Source organism: Podarcis melisellensis (genome assembly GCF_964234715.1).
Source record: "Podarcis melisellensis genome assembly, chromosome: 9".
Taxonomy (NCBI): domain Eukaryota; kingdom Metazoa; phylum Chordata; class Lepidosauria; order Squamata; family Lacertidae; genus Podarcis; species Podarcis melisellensis.
In genome coordinates this window covers 22,154,596-22,176,771 of record NC_138541.1, presented here as the reverse complement: position 1 = coordinate 22,176,771, position 22,176 = coordinate 22,154,596, and the positions used below count along the sequence as shown (strand labels likewise).

Genomic DNA, 22,176 nt, shown 5'->3' with positions numbered 1-22,176 from the left:
CTATGTCTGGTTGTGTGGAATGCCCTGCATGCATGCTTAAAGACCTGCATGCAAGTCTGGAGATGGTGGCCATTGGGGCTGGTAGGGTAGCAGATAGAGGGACCAACAGCAGGGGAAACCAGAGCCAGTGGCAGGTTGTAAGAGGGCAGGCAGGTGGGGGCTGGCTATGGGCAGATGGTGATTGGTAGGATGGTGGCCCATTCTCCCTAATAGCCCAGCCCCCACTGGGCTGAATGTATCATGCGCCTGCATAAAGCTTGCACGGCCGCACAGATTACTAGCACTTTCATAGCTCTGATGGAGCTGATCATTTCAGAGGCTGTCTCTTATTCCGCCATCTCCAACCCCCCTTTTCTCCCCCTCACCACATGTGATCAGCACCCTGACCATCTGTTCAGTGGTTGGGGGAGGAGATAAGATATACTGGGGCAATGGACTCCACTCCCCGCTCAGATTTCTGGTTGCCTAATCCTTTATTAATCTATCCCCCTATATCAGATTAGGTGTGCCTCTTCACAATAACTGAATTATCACCCCAGAATGTTAAACATTTGGGGGGGCAGGGGAGCCATTATTTTACCATTCTATAACAAGAAAGTCAAAATCTGTTATAAATCGATTTACTAGTAGTCCCTTACAATCTCTTTGCCTGGTATTTCCCCAGGCACAATACCAGATTCCCATGGTCTCACTAATGTTAGTGAGCAGAGTCCAAAATGTTCACATAGGAAGCAATGCAAGGTGGGTGTCTTCTATCCTGGGCTCAAAAGACCACATTGCATTCCAAATCTCCCTAGCAATGGGAAAACGTGATTCAGGAATCTGCTGGCAACAATCTTCTACGCAGCTTGCCCTTGCCACACATTATTGTGAAGTGGTTGCCCTTTGCTGTTGCTTTTGAGATTTTGCCAAGAGTTCTGCTTTGCTCATATATTTAACAATTGAATGTGGGGGAAAGGCATTCCTTGGGAATGTGGTGGTGCCTGAAGCAATTGCTTCATATCATCTTAGGGTGGCACTGGGCAATATGCCAGTAAGTTATGGCATGTTATGTCGCTCCAGGAGTGATCAGATGGTCATGTCCAAAATAGACCCCACAAGCTTACTCTGCTTGGGTTTACTGATGTCTGTGGTTACATTTCAAAGAAAGAGGTTTGTGGATTGAAATTTTGGTTTGAGTGTACTGCTGTGTGTGTGTGTTGTTTGAGTCAGTTTCAAGTGTCAAATTTCCTACGCAGAGAGCAGCACTTCTACATTGGAGGGGGGGGGGGAAGAAATTCATGCAAGCCACGAATAGATCATGTGTCTGTGAGCAAGAGCTCAGAAGCTGCATCTGTGCCTTTCCACTGCATGTAGGTCTATTTCAATAGGTGTGTGCTTGCGCAAATTGTTACACGTGATGACCTGCATACATTTTGTATGCTTCTCCTATGTTGGCTGGGGCAGTAGAGGGAAATAAGCTTTTAGCTCATGTGATTTCTGAAGAATTTTGTATACAAGCGTCTCAGTATTTGGATGAAAACAATCCGTGTGTATGTGTAATACAGCCAGCAAACAATGATGTTCAATTTTCTTTTTATGTAAGTTTGCAAAAAAAATGAATCTGCAAAGTGCAACATAATATAAGTTTTAAGGGCAAATGATCTTTATCTCATAACAATGTAGCTTTGTTTGCCCTCCTACCCACTTTTGGGTGCATGGGCCCCATAAGCTATTATACTTTCTTTGAAATATGGAACTTTTTACCCTGGTGTCATGGTTAATTATTTCTAAAAAGGCAATTAGCAGTTGCCAGGGGCTTAGATAGCAACTCTGCTTTTGAGCGGCTCCCATCTCAGCAGCACAAAATAAACACTTTGGTTTTTTAAAAAATATCCATTCTTGCAACAAAGCAGCTGTGTTATTTAAACTGAGTCTGTGAGGAAGAATAGCAATCGTTGGCTGCAGATCATTTTGTTTGAGATAGGAGACAGGAGAGGATGGAGTTTGTGCAATGATTATGGGATACATCCAAACTGTAGGCCAGGCATAGGCAAACTCGGCCCTCCAGAGAGCCAGTGTGGTGTAGTGGTTAAGAGTGGTGGGCTTGTAATCTGGGGAACCGGGTTCGCGTCTCCGCTCCTCCACATGCAGCTGCTGGGTGACCTTGGGCCAGTCACACTTCTCTGAAGTCTCTCAGCCCCACTCACCTCACAGAGTGTTTGTTGTGGGGGAGGAAGGGAAAGGAGAATGTTAGCCGCTTTGAGATTCCTTTGGGTAGTGATAAAGCGGGGTATCAAATCCAAACTCCTCCTCCTCCTTCTCCTTCTCCAGATGTTTTGGGACTACAACTCCCACCATCCCTAGCTAACAGGACCAGTGGTCAGGGATGATGGGAGTCGTAGTCCCAAAACAACTGGAGGGCTGAGTATGCCTCTGCCTACCTTAGGCACTACTATACATGTCTCAGAAGAGAGAATGGCTTTGGGAGTGTGCTTGGAGAATGACATAGTTCTGTATCTGAGTTGAACACATCACCATCTGTCCTTGACCAATTAGGAAATTTGCTGTTTTAAGGCCCCTCCCTCCAGAAACAAATAATGGGCACTCAATTATTCCTGGGCACACCCAGGTGTATCCTTGTTTTGAAATTAATCTATGTAAGTTAGAGACTTACTTAAAAAAACCCCCACACCTTTTATTAACATGTCATCATAACATATGTCATTAATGCTTTTTTTCGGGGGGTATGCATGCCCCTAATCTTTGTACTTTTGCCCATTTACTGTATTTATTTCCCCCAATTAGAACTATAAAATGGTGGTTTTCATGGGTCAAAATGAGAGTACCCCTAAACATTTTTTAAACAGATATCATGCATATCATAATATGACTGGTACATAATTTAGCCAAACAAAATGCGAAATGAGAATACGTATGCCTCGATAACAATGAGCGTGTTTCGATATTATTTACTCCGATTGATAGTAGAGCATTACACAACAATTCAGTCTTGCATAATATTATATAATAATATTCAGTAATTAGAGTTTATCCTCATTAGCTCAGCTTCATCTATCAAAATATTGTGAACCAATAACCTGTATCTGGCGCTACTCACTGTGATCCCCTACACTTGTTTGTGTGAAAGAGTGTACACTTGCTTGACTGTTCAAGTATTGCGTGCGCAGGTTGTGCACTTTGTGGGATCTAATGTGCAAACCCCTCTTCTGTGCAGGGCTAGGCTGAGAGAGTAGCCTGCCTCAAATCACTCAGCAAGCATTACAGCCACAGTAATAAGAGGAGAAAATTGTATGTAAGACTTCCTTCTTTTATTTTAGTTTGTGGGAGGGGATGCCCTTTTCTATTAAAATTCGCCAACAAAGACACACAGAACAAAGAATTGAAGGCTTGAAGGTTATCAGGCTTATGTTTTGGTAAATTTTCTAGGCTGCCAGTGCTTTTATAGCATTACCTGTTAGCAGAAGCTGGAACAGCAGGATTTTTGAGTTTCCTCCGGGGAACAAGGCTGCTGTTTGTCAGTATTTGCACCTGCACGAGCAGTGAAGGTTGCCTTAAACAATGCTGATCAATTCCAATTTTATTCCTGACTTCCCCTCCCCCTAACTTCCAGAGGAATCTGTCTTTCCTGTCACTCAGGATAATGATCCCCCTGCAAGCATAGCTGAGAATCCAGAAACTCACTGTAATCTCATCAAGACTTTGATTCCCCAGCAGGGACTGTTGAATTTATACAACCAGGAGGTTGGGGCACTTTAGCTTCCCACATCTGTGTGTGTTCAGCCACTAAAATGGGTTGATTTCCTTCTGGCTTTTTAACTCTGCTTGTTTAGAGAAGCAAAACCAAAGGATTTCATTCCACAAACTGAGTTTAAAATGATCTTGGTTTATTTTTTCAACTCTAAATGCATTTGATGTTGCTGTTTTTACTTTTAAATGTGATTGGGGTTTTTTTCTTGGTGGGGGGAAGCATAGCAGTGCCCAATCTCTGGATCAAAGATTATCATTATGGTTAATAATTTCTGTAGCATTTGGATGCTGTAAGCCTAATTCAAATTGCATGTGTGAAGCCCTGTGAAAATAAATGGGATTTATATGCATTTAATTGTGCATTCTGCAAAGTATACATTCAGATCCTAACAATCTTTACTTGGAAGCAAGTCCCTGTATTAGATATGAGCTGATCAACCTACTTTCATCCCATATCAGTTTTGCATGTGTTCATTCGTAAGTCTGCTCTATAATGTTTCTGTATTCATATGATTTTTTTTTAAAAAAAAAAATAGCACTGCACAACCATTTGTATTTAAATACGTATTTTCTTAATGAACTCATATGCTAAAAAATTTTTGGGTACCACAAAATTCAGAGTAGTATGCAGTCCAAGGGATAATTACATTTTGGTCCATACTTTTGTCTGTCAATTCACACTGGAATTCACAGAACTCAAATTCATCCAGCATTCCAACTCTGCAATCCAACGACATTTATCCCCACCTTGGAAATGCCCCCTAGAAGTGTGCCTTTATGTTCCTTAACTCGTTCCTTCCAACAGCAACCCTGTGAGGCAGATCTCTGGGATTGCCATGGAGAAGTGTGGCTGAGAAAGAATGAATTAGGTCATTCGGTCAACGCATTACAGCTTCCATGTGGAAGCTATTTTAAATTGCACTGTGTGGCAGCTGTTATCATGTGGTAAGCTGATTTTATGCAGTGGTAAAATAAAATTATTATTATTATTATTATTATTATTATTATTATTATTATTATTAAGTGGACTGTCTTGGAGAAAATGCCAACTGTTCAGTTGCCCATAGAGCGATTTAAAGTAGTTTCCATGTAATATTGGCAGTGTCTGTACTCATCCTTCATTATCGACACCCAGGCAATTAATTAATGGCTGAATCTTTCTGGAATCACCACAGAAGCTGCTTGCAGGGTGGGGCAGAGCTGCTATGCTAGCTGCCTGGCAGGTGGGTCAATCTGGTTTATTTGTGAGGAGAGAGGTGAGGCAGCAAAGAGGTCAGCATGGTGCAAACGCAGCAGCAGAGCTAATCTGGCACTCCTGCTAGTGCTGACCTCCCCGCTGCTGCCCCCTCCCAGTAACCAACAGGCAGGGAGGTAACGTAGTGTCTCTGCCTCCTGATGCTAGCATAGCGGCTCTACCCCAGCCAGCAGGTTGCTTCCCTGTATCTGGATATATATTTATTTATAAATTACATTTTTATCCTCCGAGGAGATCAGGACAACAACACTCATGGCCCCCTATTTTTTATCCAGATAAAAAGTTGGTGAGGGCATTTGGTGAACTTTCACGGCTGAGAGGTGACTTGAACCCACACCTCCCCAGTTCATTCTAGCTTTCATTTTCTACAGTATTTTATTTATATCAGAGTTAGTTGCAATGGGGCAAAGTAGAAAGGCAATGGCAGCAGATCAACTGTAGCTCAATCTGCAGTAGATCAGCAAGGGTTTCTGGCTCCCAGTTGTTTAGCAGCAACAATGAAATGGCTTTTCCCACCTAAATTAGGCTACTTAAATTTAGAATGCTAACCAGGACTATGAGCACAGTTCTGTTATGGTGTCAAAAACTGATTACTTGGCTCCTGATGGGCTCAGAAGCACCTTGTGATTTAATTCTATGTCTTTTGCACTTGGTTCCAGTTGGTGGATCTTGAGATTCTAGTAAAAAAGAAAAAAGAAATACAGTGTAGATGTAACGAGTTTGAATATGCCCACCTCTGCTTTAGAGCTCGAGATAGGCCAATATGTCAGTTTTGGGTTCTCTCTTGGTTTTTTCCAATTTGTAGTTCAGTTCTCCATATTTCAACATAAATTTGTGAACTTGCCCTCCCCCAGCCACAAAAACGTCCTTATAATAATTCATCAGCATTTTAGTGAAAATTTCTCCTAGTATACACATCTTTGTATGCAATGTTACTTAATATACACAGTTTTGCAATCAATTATCCCTAAAACAATGCAATTTCCCATGCACATTTCGCTAATATCTGTACTTTTATGCACGCTTTACTGAGCATGTGCATTTTTGTACACATTACTTGTACATGTTACATTGCGGAATTTGGAGGAATGCAAATTTTGGAGTATGAGTGTGCTTCGGGATAGATTGATTCACCTTTAAATGAGAACTGAAACAAATTTCTCACCCATCTCTTCCTAGAGCTCAGACAGACAACATTCATGGGAGGTTTTCAGCTGGCATTTGTGAACTCCAAGCCCCAGTTTTGTACGATCCAGGCCTGGGGCAGATTAATGAGAGCCAGGGAATGAAGATCTTGCCAGAGAAATTGGCACTGCGCTCTGATCATTATCCCCACCACTCATCCTGCCTTTTCTCATTGGGGTAGAATGGAAGCAGGGGAGCTTATGCAAAGGACTTGGCAGGATGCCGACATTCCTATTCTAGCTTCTGGGGTTAACAAATGGAGAAAGGTGGCTGAGCTCTTTGCCCTCCAGTTCCCATCAATATTTCCCACATCTGGGTTATAGAAACAGAAATATTAAAGAAAATCTTAGTCCTTCCAAAATAGCATTTTGCAAATTTGGAGCTAAGGTCTGATTGACCTTTATTTGCTCTCGATTGAGATGCCATGTCTGATGAAACCTGCTGTAGCAAGAAGAAAAAAAGTCAACCCAAATCCTGTCATTTTCAGGGGAAAGGTGGCTTTTTTAGTTCTTTTCGATACCTTGCTCAAACAAAGGTGTTATTTACATGTACCCCCTTTTATGTTCCTTTGAATTTGATTTGGGAAAACGTGAGTTGCTTGGCATCGTTCTGAACTCAATATCCTTTTATACTCAACTTCTTTATAAATTATACATCCATGTGCTTGTTTACTATCAGCAGCCATCTTACAGCCTGCGCACTGCTGCATGAAAAGGTCTGGCAGCAATATGTGCCGTGCTCTTGGTAGCTTTGAAAAGCATGTTTACTTTGCTTTAGTACTAGTAACACCTTGCAACCTCGGTGTGTGTCAGTATAGAAGAGGGATAGATAGAGAAAATAAATTCCTACCCTGGGATTCACCAGTACCAAAGAAAATCAGGAAATGCAGAATACCTTTGTGAAACAAAGAAATCTGCAAGTCCTCAGAAAGTAAATATGATCCCCTGCCCCCATATTTAACTAATATAGACATAGAAACATTGGAGGGCAAGGTGGAGCCGGCAGTTTTTACAACTGCATTGCTTAAGTGCTCACAATGGCTTTGTTAGGGAGGAAGATGGGGAGAAAAGCAAAACAATTTGGTCCTGCCTGTGGGAGCAATGAGGGAGAATTTCAATTTATTTTGCATATAAAGGTGAGCCTATCTAATCTGCACCTTCTGAAACAATATGGGAACCAAAACAGAGACATCCAAAATTCGCTTTTCTCTGGATTTTGCAATGTAGTCTTCCAGCTAAGTAATGTGTACAAAATTGACATGCATGTACAATATTTGTATATATATATTACTGAAAATAGCATACAAAAGTTCATTATATTAGACACAAGTGCTTTGCAAAAATGTATGTACTGTATTAGATAAAATTGCATACAAAAAAGTGTACTAAAATGCACTAAAAATGCAAATATTAGTGGAGAACTGTCTGAGAAATTGAGAAAAATCTACATTTCACCCACCCTTAATCTCCAGTGACCTTCTTGGGTGCCCTGCCAGTTTCAGTGGCTACCAGCCACCATTGAAATTCAGTATCACAGAGTAGACTGTAGTAACGTAGTTTTAGAGAGAACTCAAGAATAAATACTGGGACAATCTTCTGCTATCTAAATGAATGGCAGCTACATGTGAGCATGATGGGGCTCTTGAGCACATTCTGTTCATGGAATCATAGCATTGGAAATTATTTCGGAGATCATCTAGTGCAACTCTCCACTCAATGCAGGCCCTACAGTGCAGGATGCAATTCATAGCGGAGATGTTCTCTGTTGCTTCAGAGGGCAGGTCTAAAACTAATAGGTGGGAATTGCATGGAGGCAGAATTTTGTAATTAGCAAAAACTTCCTGATGGGGAGAAGCATTCAAGAGTGCATGGGACAGACTGTCTTTTGACACTGTTCATGGGTATCTTCTAAGCAGAGGCTCGATGGTCATCTGTCAAGGATACTGGAGCAGTCGGTGGGATAATTACACTTATCTGATCTCCCATCACTGACATCAATCTGCCTTACCAGGATGGGGAGGGACAAGATGGCCATGAGGTCAGTATGGTGCAAGGGCACTGGCAGAACCAATTCAGCACTGTGCCAATCTGACACTGTATTACTTCACCTCTTCCTCCTGGTAAGCCACAGCAATGAGAACAAGCCTTTTCTGTCACCTGCATGTTGTGTCCTACTCTCAGTCCATCCCTTAATCTCCTTTCCATGCTACATATACCCAGCTATTTCAACCATACCTCTAAGCACAGTTTCAATCTTGTCCTCTGGACATGCTCTGCAAAGGTGTTGTGCAGCAGAACATCTGCGCGGGATGTGCCCATAAGTAGCGGAGGCTAAAAAAGGATCTCTTCCATCCATCTGCTAATGTACTAAACTAAGTGGAGCCTTTCCATGTAAGCTACACCTGAGCAGAATGGGAAAAATTCTCATTGGTCCACTGCGACCAATTTGTGAGGCACTTGGTGGATAAAGTGGTTCATAACTGTTCTGACTTGGATTCTTCATTGTCAATATACCTCTGATAGCTGCTTATTTTGTTATGCATTCTTTTCAGCTTGTGCAACCTGAGACTCTGGAGAGGATATGAGGCCCTAGATCCCTGCTCATCCTGGCTAGTTTACAGAGGACAGGCTCAGTGGGTGTAATAAGTGATTAATGCTTCCCTGAGAGACAGAGTGATACAATCTGTTTAAAAATGCAGTGGTTAGACTTCTGTTTAAGAATCCCTCTTGAGATCCCACCTTACTGGATAATTACTACTCAGTATCCAATATTCCATTCTTCTGTGAGGGTACTTGAACAGAGTTTGAGACACAACTCCAGGATTTCTTTGATGAGACAGAATATACTGACCCACTGTATTACATCTCAGTTTGGTGACTGAAATGCCTTTGGTTGCCCTCTTGGGTGATCTGGTCTAAAAATTGAACAGGAGGAATTCATTCCTACTGGTTGTGCTGGACTTCTCAGCAGCTTTTAATGCCTCCTGCAATAGAAGGTATGGGGAGCCTAGTCCTAGTCCAGGTGTTGGACTACAAGTGCCACCATCCCTGACCATTGGCTGGGGCTGATGGGAATTGTAATTGAACAACATCTGAAAGGCCACAAGTTCTCCGTTCCTTAACTGCAGTATCCTTCAAGTTTGTCTTGCTGGAATGAGGCTCGAGGATACTGTATTAGTGACTCCATTCTTTCCTGGAGGTTAAGATTTCAGTAGGCTGGTGCTGAAGAATATCTGTTCAATGCCTTGGCCTTCAGAAACTTTAGGAGAGATCCCTCAGAGATTTGGTGTTGGCTGTCATCAGTATGCAAATGCCCCTCAGTTCTGTATCTCCCTTCCATCTCAGTTTGGGGAGAGCTTCTAAACCATTATCTGAGTGGACAAACACGCAGATAAGATAGAACTGCTCTACATTAGGAAGGTGACTGGACCAGCGATGTGAGCTTTTTCTGGAAATGATTGCACTCCCCTTGAAAGACGAGGCTCTCAGAATTGCATCTGACAATGGCATTGCACTTAATTCCCACATTACAGCTGTGGCCAGAAGTTCTTTTGCTCTGCTTAGACTGGTGCGGCAACTGTTCCTGTTTCTGAGAAGAGTGGACCTGTCCACAGTCGTGCCTTGTTTATGTGGAGACTGGATGACCATAACATGTTATACATGGGGCTGCCTTTGAAGGCTGGAAACGTCAGCAGTACAAAATGCTGTGTGTGGTGCCATGCTTTTGTAGTAGCTTGCCGCTCCGTTGTTTTATCAGCCCCATTGGCCACCAGTCTGTTTCAGTGCACAATTCCAAGTCCTGGTTACTGTCACCTTTAAAGCATTAAATAACTTAATACCATGATGCCTAATGGGCTTCTGGGCCCTGTCTTAATCTCCATATCTGTTTATCTGAGGCAGCCCTTCTGTGCATTATGTTACACTCTGAGGTATGCTTGGGATGCAGAACGGGTCCTTTTTGTCATGGCATCCAGACTACGGAACTCCCTGGGAGGTTTCGTTGTCTCCTTCTTTCCCAGTGTCCCACTGCTGGATGAAGACTTTGCTTTTCCAATAAGCTTTTAATTTATCTGTTGTTTCATTGATGCTCTCTGTTTCTCTAATTATTGATGGTTCCATTTAATCTGCTGTCTTTTAAATATTGTTTTTCTTATTGACTTAATTATAGTGTATTATTGATCATTAATTAATTTTCTGTTTATGTATCCCGAGGTAGCCACTGTGATGCTCTCCAGATGTTGCACTGCAACTCTAATCAGCCTCACTTGCCATGGCCAGGTAGATGATTAGGGTAAATGGTAGATGGTCAGGGATAATGACAACTGCAGACCAAAAACATGTGGAGGGCACTATGTTGACAACTGATGATGTATAACAACCTGAGTGCCCTAATTTTGGAGGTAGAAGGGAGGCTATAAATTATGTAATCCATAATGTATTAAAAATACCTAATTAGTCTACATATATTTTAGAATGGACTAAGGATCCACGTACCTTTTAACCTACTGGTTGCTTTCAGACATAATGTCAAACAATGGTTTGGTGCTATGCAAACGAACCTTGAGGAGCCCTAAAGGCACACACTTCTTCTCCCCTCCTGTTTCCTCCCATGCAATAATTTCCTGCTGCCTGATCCTGGTTTGTTGCTTAGTGCAAGCCTTAGTTTCACTGATCAGACATTGGCAAACTCTGATTTGCCTGAAACCAGGACTGAGCATCAGAGAATTGCTCCCCATGAGGCAGGAAGAGCACACAGGCACAAGGTTCTTCCAGGTTTGTTCATGTACCACCAAACCATGGTTTCTTATGTTTGAACAACTGCTGGATATCTCATTTTAAGGAAGATTCCCCCCCCCATCAGTTATGAAGAAGAAGAAGAAGAAGAAGAAGAAGAAGAAGAAGAAGAAGAAGAAGAAGAAGAAGAAGAAGAATAGTAATTTGGATTTGATATCCTGCCTTTCACTCCCTTTAAGGAGTCTCAAAGCGGCTAGCATTCTCCTTTCCCTTCCTCCCCCACAACAAACACTCTGTGAGGTGAGTGGGGCTGAGAGACTTCAAAGAAGTGTGACTGGCCCAAGGTCACCCAGCAACTGCATGTGGAGGATCGGAGACACGAACCCGGTTCCCCAGATTATGAGACTACCGCTCTTAACCACTACACCACACTGGCTCTTGTAAGGAGAGCCATATGTAAGGAGTTACATATTAGAAGTAAGTTAGGACAGCTAGCATTTACCCCACAACATTTTCCTGATTCAGGGAAACACTGAAAAGTATTTACTGGGGCTTTCTACTTAACTCCACCTCAAATGTTACAAGATCATATTAGAGACGTTTTAAAGGTGTTAGGAGATCCCCTATTCCCCTCATAGGGGTACAATTCCCAGAGTGCCTTGGCAAGTAGGATTGATTGTTAAATCACTTTGGGAATTGTAGGTCTGTGTATGTTTCAGCACCAGGGCTGGATTTAGGTTTGATGAGGCCCTAAGCTACTGAAGGTAATGGGGACCTTTATATGTCCAGCTGTCCTTTGTCAAGAACAAATTGTCACTGTTTTTTTGTGTTGAATATATGCTATATGGTAATTTATTTAGATACCTAATAGGTATCTAAAGCCATTTGCACATAACAAATTGGAGCCTACACAACACAAAACACTGTTGCTGTGTGTAGGTTTTATTTTATTTGTTTTTTATCTTATATTTTGGAAATGTACATCCAGGTTTTTTTCCTTTAATTTTTTTGGAGGCCCCCAGGAGAGTGCGGCCCTGAGCTATAGCTTGTTTAGCTTATACGTAAATCCATCACTGTTCAGCACCCTTAATAAAGTACAGATCCCAGGATTCTTTGGGGAGGAAACCATTACTATTTAAAGTGATATTTCAACTGTATAGGGCAGAAGGGGCCTTAATGCTGGTGTTTTAAAAGAAAGGGGAGAGTGGGGTGCAGACAGAGGCATCCATACAAGAACTCTAAGCAAAGGCTTACAATCCTGTGGCTCTGTTACTTGTTTGAATTATCGGTGATGTTCTTTGGACAAGCGGGTGCCACACTGCTTCAAAGTGATCTTGTTCAGGAACAAACAGAAATGGACACAAATTCACTGTCCATTTTCTTTCCCACACCCACCCTCTTTTTTGCGGGGGTGGTGGTGGTGTTTGCTGAATGAGCAGTTGCTTTGCTTCAGGCATGCCTGTATCCCACCAGCTTCATGTACCACCCTGTACAAATCCAACTCTTTGACCTGCATAAGTCACTAAGACTTGAAGTATTCCCCTGGGCTGCAATCCTGCACACAATTAAGCTCCTTAAATCCCATTGAACTCAAGGGGATTTAAGTGGCCTAACCATAAGCAGAATTGCATTCCAAGTCAAGAGCTTATATCTAGAATAGTAATGTGTGATTATTTGTCATCTACCCAGGACCTTCTGGGTATGTCTACATTCTAGCATAGGGACATAGGAAGGTGCCTTATGGTCGATTGGTCTAGATGCTATAGGGAAACAGTTCCATTGCTGTACCTAGCTAAGGCAATGGGTCTAGCAGCAGTTCGCCAGGGTTCCATAGAGGGTCTTCCCCAGCCCTAGCTGAAGATGCCAGAGATGGCACCTGGGAGCTTCTGTAAACCATGTGCTGTACGACTAAACTATGCCCCCCTCTTTCAATTTGTAGTGAAAGGATGTCAATATGTTAATTATACCCAGCTCTGATGTTTGTTTTCATTTCACTGAGGTTCTGCAGTCTTAATGTTTACTTGATCTCTCCCTGTGATTGGGAACTGGATGTAGGCAAGCCCCAGCAGAGCTAAAACCAGATAAGGCTTGAAAGAATGTTTGCCAGCATACTTGGTGACCAGTGCTCTGGGGACTGAGGGAGTTCAACAGCCTTTTAGTCAATCTCGTAATTTTGGATGGTGTGTTGTTGTTGTGCTATTGCTACTGATTATGCTAATCAAGTTGTGCAAAAGAAGTTTCTTTCTTTCTTTCTTTCTTTCTTTCTTTCTTTCTTTCTTTCTTTCTTTCTTTCTTTCTTTCTTTCTTTCTTCAGATACTACTTTTCCCTGTAGCACAATGACATAAGAAGTTTCCCGCTGCCATAATGCAGAAACTCAGTTCTCTCTCTAGCATCTAGCCTTTCCAGATGCAACATTTAACTGTTCCAGAGAAGCGAATGGACATTTCCAAGTACACATTATAATGTACACATGGCTGTATGAGAGGGTGACAAATATAAAGGTGACTGGTTGTGAATACACTGGCCTAATCTCTCAAGCTATGGAAAGAGTGAGAGAGAGAATGAGAGAGGGAACAATCATGGTCTATATACCATGACAATACTGTCACTGGCATCATTTTGTAAAAGTTTTGGGTTAACTTTTGAAAGCAGGAATAGAGAGAGGGAGAATTCACTTTGCAGGAAAGTTGCTGTGTTAGACTATAGCAGACTAGAAGACTGGAACATAATGGCAGCTCTTGAGGTGATATGCAGTAGACTGCCAATACTTTAACTTCCAATAGTTCAACAAGAGCAAGTGAAAATGCAAGTTTAAAAAAATTCTGCCAAGGTTGACCATCTATTGATTAATCACCTGTGTCATAACTTCCAAGTTCCTTACCTACAAAATATGAGTATTAACTGGTTGCCTTGATCATGTCTTTGCGTAAGTCAAGTGGCCATTAGAGTCTTTTACCTGTGGTAGCTCAAACATAGATTTGTGCATTTATGTTCAGGTCATCACAGTATCTAGCTCATAGGGTACAACAGGTAATTGGTGAGCCAGCATGTTGCACCTGCCTTTACCTCCAAGCTACAGTTTTGTACCTGACTCCACTTGGTGAACCTTGAAGTTTTAGTAACAAAATCAATCCCTTAGGCTTGAAGCCTGAAGTCCACTAAAGCTCATGCTACAACAAGTTTCTCAGTGATGGATCTCAATCATACTTAGAGAAGACCCATTGGAATCAGGGGAACTTAAATTCATCATGACTAACTGAAGTCCCGTGGATTTCAATTGACTTATTCTATGCATGCCTGTGGCTGCAGTCCTAGCCCTACTTACCTGGGAGTTAGCCCTATTGACTTCCTTCCTAGGACTTCCTTCTGAGTAGACATGGCCAGGATAGTACTGTAAGTCCAGCTCCAACCTTTAGACTTTAAGCTGCCACTGAACTCCTTTGTTTTGATGTGTAGTAGGATGTTTTTGGCTATATATTTTTTAATTAAATGCTATGCTGTAAATGTGTTTATATCCTACCTTTCTTCCACCTTGGAATCCCATCCAGGCACTGGTTGGTCTCAGCCCTGCTTAGCTTCAGCAAGGTTGTAACCTCATATGCTTTTAGACCATATACTGGGACTCTATTACTATTTCCTTTAATTTTTTTGTTACCAAATATGTGCTTCCATGGCTAAATAAATAAATAAATACATCTCAATCACATATACATTCATCAGAAGGGTGATGTTTGGTTTCCAATTGGTGGAACCTGCTTTGGTTGCCAGCGGTTCCTCCAACAGCGGTTGTGAAATAAAAGGGAGTTTTTTAAATAAATAAATAAAACACCTGATTACTAAAATGGCACCTTTGCTAAGCTGAGGTATTTCTTTGGCTAATTAAAACATCACGAGGTGTTGTATAATACCTAGATAACTGGAGAGCATGATTGACACGTCAAGGCAAGAGCGAAACAAAGCAGGTGAATGAAAAGAAAGAACAAATCTTACAATGCACAATGGAAAGAAAGCTTAACTTGTTTTCTTGCTTTTTTTTATAGAGAACACCAGTTCCCAGCGCCGAAGCATTCCGATGGTTCTTTTAAGCAGTAGTATTATCTTATTTTCAAGGCAGCCTGAAGTGAATGGCAAGCTAAGGTCTTGTTTTAAGAAACTGCTTAGTCCACCACTGAAGAATATATTCAGATAACTATTTTCATTTATGTATAGGGGTTTCCTCAAAAACAAAAAAAAACAAATTATGAAGTAGGGTGGTCTCCGGGTAAGAGGGGAAGGGAAAGCCACTTTGAATAACCCATCGGCGATAATGCAGATGTTTCTCCCCACTGAAATGCCTGAACATAAGATAGTACTGTTTGAGCTCCTAACTCATCATGTTCACGTTCACTGTCTTGTGTTTTCATGCTGTTCAGAAAAACCCTCCTTGCGGTCACTTGTCCGTCCCCCTCCACTGCTGCCCACCTTTCCCCAAATGACCCAGTTGCATTTTTAGCAACTGGTTCCAGTTTTAGCTACCGCCATTTGTTTTCCTCTCTAAAGACCCCTCCAAATAAGGGAACATGCCATACCAGAGGACTCTAACCAGCTCGTGAGGGCCACTCTCTTATCAGGAGACCACCACATCTGGGACCCTGGGGGAATTGGCCAGTTGACTCACATTCAGTACACCAATTCTTTCTTTGATGTAATTTAGCTATACTAGTGAAGTTGTTGTCTATTTTTAAAGTGGCTGTAAAAAAAAAAAAGTTTGGGTAAACCCCTGCTATAAAATAATGTATCTTTACAAAGTACCATATCTATACTTCATTTTCCAATATATGTGTTTCAGTACTGTAAACTGTACAGATAGCAGCTTGTATTTTGTGTGTTTAGACACAAAGAGACAATCACGTCTGAGCATCTATGGAGCGTAACTGTTTGTACACAACAGTGTGGTTCTGCAAGTTAAATCCGGAGCAATAAATCCAAGTTTTTAAGTCTTATTTCTGCCCGTTGTCCAGTAGCACCACTGTTTTTTACCATTTATACCTGATGCAAAGTTGTGCAAGACATGTGCAAGATTATTATGCATCCAACAAATACCTTTTGGACCATACTGTTGTATGAAAAGGAAAGACATAAAATGTAAAAGTTAATTGTTTGTGAGCACGATATTAGAGTAGCAAATGCTTAATTGCGTTGCTTCGGAAAGAGCTTTACAGAACAGGATCCGTCCAAAGCATGTACATTTAGCAGACCCACTTTGCACTGCACCACAAAATAGAGTTTACAGCATAAGCGGACATACAGAAATGATTTAACAGAGAGTTATATCAAAGTTTTAGGACACAAAATGAAAAGAGTACCAAACCTTATTTCGGGATGGGGTGGGGGAGATGGAAATTTGTCACTCAATATATTTACCTTCCCTCTGGAAGTTGTTTTATAGACCTTTCAATAGGATTTTTTTTTAAAAAAAATACCCTTTATAATGTATCTGAAACTATTTTTGCCCTATGTGCAACATTTCTTTCTTAGAATAGTTTGTAAGGTTAGATGGCATTGCATCATCTCTGCAGGTCACGAGAGCCTGAATATCTTTATGGTGTTCACAAATATTAGCACTTCTAATGCAATTAAAATTGGGGTGGGGTGTGTGATTTATACTTTTCTCTGCCTAATTTTGCCCTGCTGGCCCTGCTGGGAGTCAGTGGAATTACTCGGCATGGAATTTTAACTGTACCGACAAGCCATTGGCTTTGCTGATTAGGCCCTGGTTAAATCGTTCATAGCAAAATCCCATACATGCCCATTCATAAGCAAGCCCCCCTGAGTTCAATGAGATTGAACAGGTAACTGTGCATAGGATTGCAGTCATTTTTTATCATGGGGGAAACTCACAGGCTTGAAGAATATTAGATGTTTTGGACAGCGTCAAAGAGTTTTGATTTAAGATGAGCAGAAAAGGCCACCACAATGAATCACTTCCTCTCTCTAGCTTGTTTTCAGCTGCCTTTAAAACCAGGAAGTTTTTTTTTAAAGATGTCTTTTATCATATCAATTTTGTTTAACCCTTGAAAGTAGCATTTGAGGAGTAACATTAGAAGAGTGAATTGGTTCTCTCTCACTACACAGCAAGGACATAGCTCTGGCTCAGGCATAGTGCTGCACCATAGTTTAGCATTACAACAGCAAGCCTAGTTTCTACCCCAGGACTATGAGCTTCCTCTGGTGCAACAATGAGGAGTTTGAAAGCTCCCACTTGCATTTTAGTACAGTACAACTTGCTTTATCCTTGAACTCCAGACAATTTCAGGTTAATCTGAACTATAGTTAGTGGAAACAAGCCAACTTTAAACCATGGTTTATAAAGATAGGATGTTTTCACTAACCATTGTTAATCTTTATTGCACAGCATGCTAAACCACATGTTCTGACAGCATGATAAACTGGGCTTGTCTTGGGTAATGTTAAACTATGGTTTAGTGTTCTGTCTGACAACACACTTACATATTATTTCCAGAATTAGTCTAATTGAAATCAATGGAATTTTAGGGTTTAAAAGGAGCTCTTGAGGCACATTATTTTCTCTTAGAACCATGGGGTTAACTTTTTGAGGACTGTGTGTGCAGTTGCAGGTTCTTTTCACAGCTCAACTTTATACATCCTTGGAACATTTTCTCTATGGCTTTCTACTGGAAAGCTCAAATGAAAGCATACAATCTTGCTATGAAGAGTTGTAGTGTATGAGAAGTGCTTGTGTGAATGTTCCCATGTCCTAGTAGGAGACACCTACCTCTCAGTTGGGCTACACCTTTTAATTAAATAAATAGGTTTGTACCAGGTCCCTGTAAAATGATGTGTTCAAGGGCCCTTCCAGGCAGCTTCAACTGTGGAGACAGGAAGCTTCTAATCCCTAGACTTTGGACCCAGGTGTGTGGTATTTTGACACACAGTGATGCCTCTCAGGGCTGGTCTAGGTTTTTGCTGTCCAAAATGGTTACTATACATATCCTAAGAGGTAAGCCCCAGCATCTCCTGCAGCACCACACAAGTACACCTCTTGAACTATAAGTAACTTCCCATGGGAACCTTGTAGGCATCTACAAGGACCATTTTGGGCTGGCTTCCCAAGATGCCTTTGGAAAAGATCTCTGCCCTTCCCCGGAGACACTTCCTGCACCTCTGGTTGAGTGCCATCCTGGATGAGCCCTTGAAAGTTTCTCTACTTTAAATCTACATAGTTGGGGAAAACCTCAGGTCCAGAGGACCTGTCTCCTGAGACCCTTCCCCATGCCACAACTCTCAGCAGCCCTGTTTCACATCTTCCCTGAGGGTTTTTGCCTCACTGAAGTGTATCCTTGAACTCTGATGGTGCCTCTTGTTTACCTGAATGGAGGATAAAGAGGGGCATGCAAAGGTGTATATAAACAAGCTTATCGCACAAAGATCACAATTCCATTCATTGCTCTGTTGGCTTTTGCCTCTCGTCCCATCTACCGCAGGGATGTAGCCCTCAGAAGCTTTCCCTGAAGGGAGCCTGGGAGGAGAAGAAGCCCATATCCTGCTCTAGAGTAAAGAAGTTGTATTTGGCCTTTTTTCATTCCGAGAAAAAAAAGCCCCAATCTTTTTATTATTATTAAGAAACAACGGATAATTGATTATCAATACAGCAAATGCTTGAAGCCTTGCTGACCCAACTGGCTGTTGAGCTTGCCTTGTTTGGAAGATCTTTTGTGATCGCGGTTAAAAGTAGGGACAGAAAAATTCAGTTCAGGCTACGTTAGGTGTACAATGATTCATAGCAATGTACTAACTGTCTTAATACCCTGATGTTGCATGTGTCAATGTGGTTTCATTTCTGGGTTTTTATGTTTTGTTTTGTTTTGTTTTGTTTATTGATTTCGGAAGAACTGATGAATTTGTATATCGTAATTGTGATGTTTTTTACATGTCAAATCCAAATGGTTAAAAATTCCAAAACTGTCAATTATTAATTATTATTATTAAAAAGGACATGGATACATTCACTTGGATCCCCGCAATTATTATTATTATTATTGGAATTTCTTTTAGTCTACGTCTACCAGCCTTATCAAGAATTTTTGTTTCATTGACACACAATTTGTATGATGTGTAGTGCATATATTTAGAGTATTTTAGTTGCAAGTGTTTTGAAGAAGGAAATCTCTTTTCTGACCTCTTAGCCTCTTTTCTCCTGTATATGGTTATCATTTGTAACATTGATTATTGTTAGGGGTTTGAATCTCATTTGTGTTTCCCAAAACCTCCTCAAACGATTTAGGCTGCAATCCTAACCGGTGTGTGTTGATGGGGGTGGGGGAGAACACAGGTGGTTTGAACACCTCATCCAACATTCTGCTAGGATCTCCTGGCTTGGTGGGTGGTAGTGAAGGCATTGGAAAACTCTACACATACATATCTTAATTTTTTTTATACACCCCCCCCCCATTTCACCTCCATTGTTTCCAATGGGAGGGGAAAAGGAGGGAGGAGTTTAGACATGCTCAGAAGCATGTCTGAGTTCCCACCTGACTTGTGAGCAAGACAGGGGACCAGGAGGGCTTGGAAACTCCAACACTGGAGCTCTGTCAAAACTCCCTTTCCAAGATCAGAGCTCCACTCTAACACCCTACGGTTTGAGCCAATCCAACCTAAAGCAACTTTGATGCCCTCCAATGGATCATACAATTGCATCCTTAACATATATAATATGGACTTCTAATACTGCTCCTACACACACACACACACACAAAATTTGGTCCAGTAGTTTTGTGCTGAAGTTCTCCCATTTTGGGCAAACGCACAACTCTGTGTGAAATAGTGGATGCAATTGCAGAGGTCCCTATTTCATTGGAGTGAATGGGGATCCAAAGCGCACTGTGCAAAAGGTTCTGTGTGTGCCTCACAAAATACAGGAAGGATTGGGACAAAAGATTGCAATTTTGATGTCTTTTAGAACTGAGCGCTAAGTCTGCCAAACTGAATGCAGTATTTTTATTTTTTACCATACCTCAGATAAACCTGTTCAGCTGTAAGGTTGCAAGTGAAGCATGCATAGGCGTTATAGGACTTAATAATAGTCAACTCTGTAAGAGAAAGGAAATATTCCCTTTTGTTCAGAACCCCCTGGTATGCAAGTCACACAATTAACACTAAAGAATATGAAGTCTTTAAACAGGCTGTGTCTGTAATCAAATAATGAAAGAGAAAAAATAGAGAGAAAGCAATTAAATGAACATACCATCCAGGGTCGAATACATCCAGCAAAAATCAGTGGTGGGTCTTTGATCATAGTTGGATGCATAGTGATATCAAACGGATGGTTCTCATGTAACAGCTAAATGTTTCAGATTTTGTTTTTATTAAATTTGGCAGTTTCACACTGAGATCTGCTGATTCCTGGCAAATAAAGGACAGCTCAAATGTGAGAAAGTATTCCATTTTCACAATTGCAGGGAGCTAGGATTACTTTTTTTTCCCTCAGAAAAAGAGACCACAAAAATGTACTCCTTTCACACTGTTCTCCTATTTCTGAACTGTGCAGTTATCTATTAAATTTTCTAATAGATATTTGTGTAAAGTGTATGTATGCTTGTGCAATTATGAAAAAAGCAGTTTTTGAAAATGGTGTATTTATTTCAAATCACTTATGGGGCATGTACAAAACTGTATAAACCCATTCAATCTGCCCAGTAAAGTTGTTTTTGTGATATTTCTGTGTCGTTGAATAAAGGAATTTAGTACTCTAAAGATCTCTCTTTTTCCATGAACAGGTTAAATTTGAGGGATCTTAAATAACAAAATGATTATCCTTGGTAACAACCATGCAAAAATAACCAAAAAAAGAGAGAAAAGGTTCAGATTCTTAATTCATACTTACTCCAATAAATGCAATAAGGTTTTGGTACGATATATGTTCAGTGTTTTTTTCTTTATTAGCATTCAACAAAAGTCTCTTGAATTGCTTATCACACGTCATTTCCATTATCAATTATTATCATCAATATTAATAGAACCAGTGCTTTTTTCTGGGGGGATGCAGGGGTACACTTACCCCTAAACATTTTGTGAATCTAAGTTTGGCCTCATTGAGGGACAGTATTTCCATATGAGTAAGAGGAAAATGAGAGTACCCCTAAACATTTTTTAAAGAGAAAAAGCACTGAATAGAACTATTATCCACCTTGCTCCAGCAGGCCCCAGGGCAGGTTACAATAATTTAAAACCAATTACAGTCACAAGAATAAGGTGGGGCCTGAAAATACACATCTCAGGTGTCAAAGGCCAGGTAAAGAGGTGCATCTTCAGCATCCACTGAAAGTTGTATATTGAAGATGCCAGATGCAACACTGTGCCACAACTGAGGAGCTCTCCTAGGTCACCCCCTCGACATCTGTGGGTGGTGGAACTCCCAAAATGGCCCTTCTCTGCTGATCTAAACACCTGAGAAGGTCTGTAGGGAAAGGAGGCAGTCTCTCAGATATCTGCAGTCAAAGTCATGTAGGGCTATAAATGCTAGTATGGGTCACTTGAATTGGGCCCAAAACCAAACTAGCAGACATTTAAGTAGAGGGGTTATAGAAGTTCTAAAGGCAACCCCAGCTGCATTTTGAACCAACTGAAGTTTCAGATTTGTCTCTAAGGGCACACTGCAATAACCCAATCTAGAGGTCAACAGAGCATGGAATACCATGGCTGATCATCTCGGTCCAAAAGGGGGCATAGCTGGCGGAATAGCTGTAGACCTTTTTTTAAATAAAGATCTGATGTAAATCTTTGTATTAAAAAACGGTTACTGACCCAGAAGCATATATCTAGGGAATATAAAGAACTTCATACAATTAATTCCAAAATACATATTTCTTGGTTGAAGGAGAGCTGAGACTTCATGGAGTTAACCGCATTGGCGAGGTAGGGGGAGAATTCCACAGTACGTCAAGCTGTACAGTATTGTCATTCTGATGAAATCACCATTTTATTAATCTCTTAAAACATTTCTGGATAGTGAAGCTGTTTCAATACCAGCAGAAGCATTTTAGCTCCATTTTACTGCTTCATAGTACAAAGTCCTGTTCAATAGATGCCTTGTAAACTCCCAAGAGGAAGAAAAAAGAGGTCCCTTTGCCTTGTAAATCCATATTGTGGTTACCAACACCTGGAACGACTTCAAGCAGCTTAAAGTTTTTGGGTTCAATCCAACGCTGCGTAAAGTGCACTTAAGCCCAATGATATCAGTCATCTTGAGCATG

The 22,176-nt window shown here is 41.1% G+C and overlaps 1 protein-coding gene and 1 long non-coding RNA gene across 2 annotated transcripts in view; both read left to right on the top strand.

The window, feature by feature from the left end:
• The window catches only part of CXXC4 (CXXC finger protein 4), a 54,361-nt gene extending 33,524 nt beyond the window's left edge, over positions 1-20,837 (top strand). Inside the window, exon 2 of the mRNA XM_081925168.1 lies at positions 14,965-20,837. Within this exon, the coding sequence (XP_081781294.1) occupies positions 14,965-15,009 (45 nt within the window). The 3' untranslated portion in view covers positions 15,010-20,837. The remainder of the gene's footprint in view (positions 1-14,964) is intronic.
• On the top strand, positions 10,476-14,404 carry LOC309377886. Its single transcript, XR_014171764.1, has 2 exons — positions 10,476-11,049; positions 11,374-14,404. It is a non-coding gene; the product is annotated as an uncharacterized lncRNA (long non-coding RNA).
• Positions 20,838-22,176: the final 1,339 nt, after the last annotated feature.